Source organism: Olea europaea, unplaced genomic scaffold (assembly GCF_002742605.1).
Source record: "Olea europaea var. sylvestris unplaced genomic scaffold, O_europaea_v1 scaffold1761, whole genome shotgun sequence".
In the NCBI taxonomy this organism is placed as follows: domain Eukaryota; kingdom Viridiplantae; phylum Streptophyta; class Magnoliopsida; order Lamiales; family Oleaceae; genus Olea; species Olea europaea.
The window spans coordinates 1-7,165 of record NW_019235333.1 but is presented as its reverse complement, the minus strand read 5'-3'; the positions used below and the strand labels follow the sequence as shown (position 1 = coordinate 7,165).

At 35.4% G+C, this 7,165-nt stretch overlaps 1 protein-coding gene across 1 annotated transcript; it reads right to left on the bottom strand.

Annotated features, from left to right (window-relative positions):
- Window positions 1-4,799: 4,799 nt before the first annotated feature.
- Window positions 4,800-5,701, bottom strand: LOC111378047. The gene is made up of 2 exons (XM_023001208.1): window positions 4,892-5,701; window positions 4,800-4,826 (listed from the first exon to the last, which is right to left on the bottom strand). The coding sequence occupies exons 1-2, from the start codon at window positions 5,699-5,701 to the stop codon at window positions 4,800-4,802; spliced, it is 837 nt and encodes a 278-aa protein (XP_022856976.1).
- Between the last annotated feature and the right edge of the window lie 1,464 nt (window positions 5,702-7,165).

Here is a 7,165-nt window from a genome sequence, read left to right as displayed (position 1 = left end):
ATGCGGAACGTTTGAAAATATATCATTCATCCAAAAATTTTTAGAACAGTTAAAACTAATTGAAAATTTATAATGCACTCACAATTGGGTCAAAAATGAATAACCCATTATTAGTTCTAGTGTTTTTGAAAATTAAAATACTTCATGACGAGGATCCATTGGTCCAATAGCAAATCCATCCACCGCCGTCCAGCATACTAATTATTACCTAAAAATTGTAAATAAGGGGATGAGTAAAACGAATTATACTCAATGAGATACTTGCTACTCCACATTCAAGTCAAACATGAAATTATAAATTAATTATCTTACCAACATAACATGAGAATTATCACACCATGACAAATGATAATTCTAGCAAGCGCTGCAAAATAACGTGAAGGCTAAATTGTGCCTTGAAAATAACGTGAAGGCTAAATTGTGCCTTAAAATGTATCATGATTTCTCCCGAAGGAGCCTGAATTGAAGTAATTAAATTCATAATAACGTATTTGAAAAGATGTGGAAAAACCACCAATAGTATTGAGTATCTCACCTTTTGAAGATGAAAGTGGAGAATAAAATTGCAGAAATGTGATTGCAATTCCAAAGCCTTAAAAAATCTAAATAATATAGAGGAATATTTTAAAGAGGGAGAGGTAATGGACGTGTAGTAGAATGTGGTTTTAGTGCTCTATTTATACTGTTGAAGTCGGATAATCACGTGGGGGAAGTGGAATTTCAGCCATATTTAAATTCGTATTTCATGCAATTTTCTGAGAAATCGATTCATAATTCCCGATTGATATAGTATGACTGGAGATTAATTATTGGTTTTCTGCCAATTTCTATATCAATTACAATTACAATTACAACAAGGAAATGATAGGCATTACACTGCATGACTTTTACACGTGGACGGGGAAAACAAATCTGCCTCTTATTTGCATAATTTACTCTAATACAAACATCTTAAATTGTCAATCTCCTAATGGTCGAAAATTATAAAATGTATGGTTATTAATTAAATTAGAATTTCAGTCCAATCTTCCCAAAATTTGTTCCAATTAGGGGACACAATGATTACTAATTATATGGACACGTGAAAGTTGTAATGAAATGCATGGGTTACTCATGTACTAAAGTCTAACATCAAATAATTCAAATTCCTTTGATTTGCATTTAACTAAATTTGTAAGCAGGATTTACGTTTTAATTGAATACCTCTTAATTAAAAATGTATAATTATTAATACTTAACATAAAGACTTTGTTTAACCAAAACTTAAAATTCTAATTTATTTAGCTAAACTAGTGGTGGCAGTCAACTGGCGAAAAATCTAATCCTTTAAAACTCTTATAACCATAATATTCTTTAGACGGCTAAAACTCGGGTTTAACTTGACCAAATTAAATTTTTCTTGAGTCCATAATTCGCCATTTATTATGAGCTTCAAAATGAACCCAATATTGGTAGAGTAATTCTAACACCTTCAATAATTAACTATTTGGCCCATTTAATAAAGTATATAATAATTTGATATTTATTTTTCTTTTCAATTTGGTCCCTCAACTAATAAGATAACTATAGAGATAATCAATTAACTTGCATAAGAACTTAACCAAACATTGCATTCCTATTAAATGGCAAATAAAAATATATGCGAATTTAAGTTAAAAATTCGGGATTTTACAACCTACCCTCCTTAAAATAATTTCATCCTCGAAATTTACCTTAGATTAGTTGAAAAGTTCGGGATACTTGATTTTCATCTCATCTTCCTTTTCCCAAGTTGCTTCTTCCACTCCATGGTTATGCCATAGGACCTTGATTAAGGGAATATCCCTATTTCTCAGTACATGAACCTTTCTTTCTAATATCCTCAATGGCATTTCTTTATAGGTCAAATCATGTTGTACATCTAAATTTTGATGGTTGATCACATGATTAGGATCCTGTAAGTATTTTCGCAACATTGATACGTGAAAAACATTATGCACTGCTGAAAGTTCTGGTGGCAGTGCCAGTCTATATGCCACATCTCCGATTCTTTCTAACACATCGAATGGTCCAATGAATCTTGGTCTCAATTTTCCTTTCTTTCCAAATCTAAGTACTCCCTTCATTGGAGCTACTTTCAGAAATACCTTGTCACGAACTTGGAACTTGAGATCTTTTCTTCTTCTATCGGCATAGCTTTTCTGTCTGTCTTAAGCAACCTTAATTCTATCTCCAATCTTTCCCACGGCCTGTACGGTTCGATCTATGATCTCAGGTCCAAGAATCCTCCTTTCTCCAATCTCATCCCAGTAGATAGGTGATCTACACTTCCTACCGTATAGTGCCTCGTAAGGTGCCATGCCAATAGTTGCTTGAAAGCTATTGTTATAGGCAAATTCTACTAAAGGCAAGTGTGATTCCCAGCTACCACCAAGATCTAGTACACAAGCTCTTAACATATCTTCAAGTATCTGAATTGTCCTTTCAGATTGTCCATCAGTCTGTGGGTGATACGCAATACTAAATTTCATTTTTGTTCCCATAGCATTTTGTAGGCTTTTCCAAAATTTTGACGTGAATCTCGAGTCTCTATCTGAAATAATAGAAATAGGAACCCCGTGTAACCTGACTATTTCATTGACATAAATCTGTGCATATTGCTCCATGGTAAATGTCATCTTAACTGGAAGAAAATGGGCTGACTTTGTAAGACGATCCACTATTACCCAGATAGCGTTGTTCCCTTTAGCCGATCTCAGAAGTCCTACCACGAAATCCATGGTAATGTGTTCCCATTTCCACTCCGGTATATCTAGTGGTCTAAGCAACCCTGAAGGTCTCTGATGTTCAGCTTTTACTTGCTGACAGATGATACATTTACTTACAAAAAGTCCTATTTCTCTTTTCATATTTCTCCACCAAAACGTATTTCGAAGGTCTCGATACATTTTTGTACTTCCTGGATATGCTATCTAAGCGGTAGAGTGTGCTTCTTCAAGAATTTCTTTCCTTAATCCCTTATCTTTAGAAACACATATTCTGCCTTTATACATAAGTATCTTATCATCAGTTATCGCAAATCCCTCTTGCTTATCTGTCCCAATTCCTGCCATGATTTTAAACAAAAATGGATCATCCTTTTGAGCTTCTCTAATCCGTTCTCTAAGAGTTGGTTGAACCATTAGAGCCGCAACAATGGCTGACTTCTGTACCGAAGGTGTAACCACCTCTAGCCTCAAATTTTCAAATTCCTTAGCTAACTCTTTTTGAGTAGTTGAAAATGTCAACTTTCCAGCTATCTTTCTACTCAGAGCATCAGCAACTACGTTAGCTTTACCTGGGTGGTAAAGAATGGTGCAGTCATAGTCTTTAACCAACTCTAGCCATCTCCTTTGTCTCATGTTTAGCTCCTTTTGAGTAAAGAAGTACTTGAGACTTTTGTGATCGGTGTATATCTCACATTTACTGCCATATATATAGTGACGCCATATTTTTAGTGCGTGAACTACTGCTGCGAGTTCTAAGTCATGAGTTGGGTAACTCTGCTCATATGGTTTCAACTGTCTAGAGGCATAGGCAATGACCTTTCCATGTTGCATTAACACACATCCCAAACTTTGTTTAGAAGCATCACTGTATATAACAAAACCTTCGGAACCATCTGGTATTGTTAATACTGGTGCTGAAACCAATCTTTGCTTCAATTCTTGAAAATTGCTTTCACACTTATCCAACCATTGAAACTTTACTCCCTTTCTAGTTAATTGTGTGAGTGGTCTAGCTATCTTAGAAAATCCTTCAATAAATCTCCGGTAATAGCCAGCTAGACCCAAGAAACTACGAACTTCGCCTACATTGGTCGGTCTAGACCAATTTGTTACAGCTTCAACTTTAGCTGGGTCTACCTCAATTCCTTGCGCAATAACCACATGACCAAGAAAGTCAATACGATCTAGCCAGAATTCACATTTTTTGAATTTGGCGTACAACTTCTCTTTTCGAAGCGTATTTAATACCACTCTCAATTGCTCTTCATGTTGTTGCTTATCCTTTGAGTAAACCAGTATATCGTCGATGAAGACTATAACGAATTGATCTAGGTATTGATGAAAAACACGATTCATTAAATCCATAAACACAGCTGGTGCATTGGTTAACCCAAATGGCATCACAGTGAACTCATGGTGCCCGTACCGCGTTCTAAAAGCTATTTTTGGGATGTCACAATCCTTTATCTTAAGTTGGTGATAACCTAATCTCAAATCTATTTTTGAGAACACCGTTGTACCCTTCAATTGATCAAAAAGATCATCTATCCTTGGGAGTGGATATTTGTTCTTTATAGTCAAATGATTAATATCTCTATAATCAATACACATCCTCATTGACCCATCTTTCTTTTTAACAAATAATATCGACGCTCCCCATGGGGATACACTAGGTCGGATGAAACCCTTATCCAATAATTTTTGTAGTTGTGAATTCAACTCCTGTAATTCTTTTGGTGTCATTCTATAAGGAGCCTTAGATATTGGTGTTGCCCAGGGGTCAAGTCAATTGTGAACTCTACTTGCCTATCAGGCGGTATACCAGGTAGATCTTCAGGAAAAACATCCACGAACTCATTTACTACAGGTACATCTTCTATTTTCCTTTCGGACTGGGGTTTACTATTTATATTCAATAAAAATCCTCGACACGTATTCTTCCTCAACATCTTTTCTGCTTTCATTGCAGATATCAATCGGGGTAGAGTCCTAATTCTTGCTCCAAGGAATCGAAATTTTTCTTCTCCAGGTTTTTGAAATAAGACTTCATTCTTATGGCATATGATAGTTGCATAGTTTCTACCCAACCAGTCCATACCCAAAATTACATCAAAGTCTTTCATTCCCAAGATGTACAAATTTGCCTTTAGTACTTTTCCTTCAATCTCTAACTTAACACATTTAATCATTTGATCAGTATTAATGACTTCGCCCGAGGGTGTACTAACTTCTAGAATGTTATTTGTTTCTACGCATTTACTTCCAATCTTATCCATAAAAATTGTAGAAATAAATGAATGAGTCGATCCAGAATCCATAAGAACAATAGCAGGTATGTCGAATACTGGTAACATACCTGTTATTACGTCTGTGTTCCGATCCTCATTTTCTCCCATCAAAGCAAATACTCTGGCCTTTCCCTTCTTAAGATGGTCACCTTCTTTCTTCTTCTCTGGACATTCTCCAAGGAAATGGCCACTTTTACCACAAATGTAGCATAATCCCTTTCCTTGAAGACATTCTCCCAAGTGTCGCTTGTTGCATTTGGAGCATTGAGGAAAAGTTTTGTTTGAACTTAACCAAATCTTTACTTTCTTATTCTGATTCCTACATTTCTCTTTGTTGTAACCTTGCCACTTTCTTTTTATAGAAGTCTTGGTGTTGGGTTGAGGTTTCTTTTCCAATCCTAAACCATTAGAAATTGCTTGTGCTCGACGTAAAACTTTCGCATAAGTAGTATACTGTTGGGCTGCCATGATTTCCTTAATCTCTGGCCTCAACCCCATCTCAAACCTTTTAGCCTTCGTCAGCTCAGTGTTTACCATGTGTGGAGCGTATCTAGAAAGCCGTTTAAATTTTCTTTTGTACTCCCCAAGTGGCGAATTCCCTTGTGTGAGTTGGAGAAATTCTACCTCCTTTTGATCCCTTAATGGCCGGGGAAAGTATTTACCCATCAACGACTCCTTAAATTAATTCCATGTGAGATTACATAGTTGTTCTGCAGTCTTAGTACGTGTTTCGGAATCCCACCAATGCCCAGCATCGTTAGTTAACATGAACTTTGCATAGGAAACATTTTGAGCGTCGCTACAGTTCATGTGCTCGAAGATCCCTTCAAGTCTTCTCAGCCACTCCTCAGCTGCGAAAGGGTCACCTTTACCATCAAAGGACGAGGGTTTAAAACGACGAAACTGCTCAACGATCGAGCTCATGGTTTTAGTACCTCCTGTTGCATTACTAGGTGCCTGAGCCTGCTGCCTGCCCAAGTTTTGCACTGCCCTCAATAAATCTCTGAATATAGTAGCTTGATCTTGTTGATGTCGTGCCATTTCCTTTAAGTAAAAAGTAATCTATCTTAAGAACTATTCAACCATGCTACATTCTTCCTATAGATCTTTCTAAGCCATGTCTGTCGTGTATATTATGTTAAGGCCAAAAGTTACGCATTAAGGTTTCAGTCATATGATAATCGTATCATTAATCGTATGATATCATTAATTGGCATTCTACTTCTGAATAAAATGATGCATAAGGAAAAGCTCATGAGATTATACAACTAATTAGCATGCATGAAAATATAAAAATATTCTTCATCTTTGCATACCTTAAAAATATTGGACAGTGGAAGATTGATGAGCATTGGATTCCACGGATCTCGTAACTTATTATTGTTATGTATATAAATTTTGTAAAATGGATTTTTTTTTTAAAAAAAATTCTAAAATGAAAGGATTTTTATAAAATTTGAAGTGGGTTTAAAACATTGTTTTCGTCTTATCGATTTGAATAACGCGCAACTAAAGAGGCTTCCAGGTGAGGAGGGGGGTCACATGGACCGCTTAAATCCCAAACTCGCCTTAGACAGTTTAGATCTTTTTGACAAAATCTTTTAGTTTTACGAATACGCAAATCAAGAAAACTCGAACAATGAATTTCCCCTAAAAGATTAAATACGTATAGCTCCTTTTTTTTTCGAAAAAAAAAATTGTTAATAACAACAATACGAAGGTAGAGTCAATCATGTGGTCATTTCATAAATTTACGCATAAAAAGTCCAAACAATCTTATTCTACATTTATTTTAATTTCAATCGAAGAAAGAAGGCAGAAATTTTGGTGTGTGACATTTCATTATAGTAAATAAATCCTTATCCAAAATAAATTATAGTAAATGAGTAAACAAATAATCATGTCCAAGAATAAACAAATAAACACGTTTGGACAACTATAGGCACATAACCCCATTTTATATTACGTTAAACAAAATTTCACAAAATCCCATTTAACTTCACTATTCCCGCGTCACTGTTCATCCGTGAACAGTGACTTACCTTAATTATTTATTTTTTTATACACGAGAGTAGTGATGGTCACTGCACTGCACCAAACAAAACCAAAATAATAGTGACACAATTTGGA

What these genes read in the sequence shown, in the direction of transcription:
- LOC111378047 (XM_023001208.1), bottom strand. Translation starts at nt 5,701, where the DNA reads ATGGGTAAATACTTTCCCCGGCCATTAAGGGATCAAAAGGAGGTAGAA. An exon ending in TTGAAGGAAAAGTACTAAAG is followed by an intron (nt 4,827 to 4,891) that starts GCAAATTTGTAC and finishes CTGGTTGGGTAG; the next exon opens with AAACTATGCAACTATCATAT.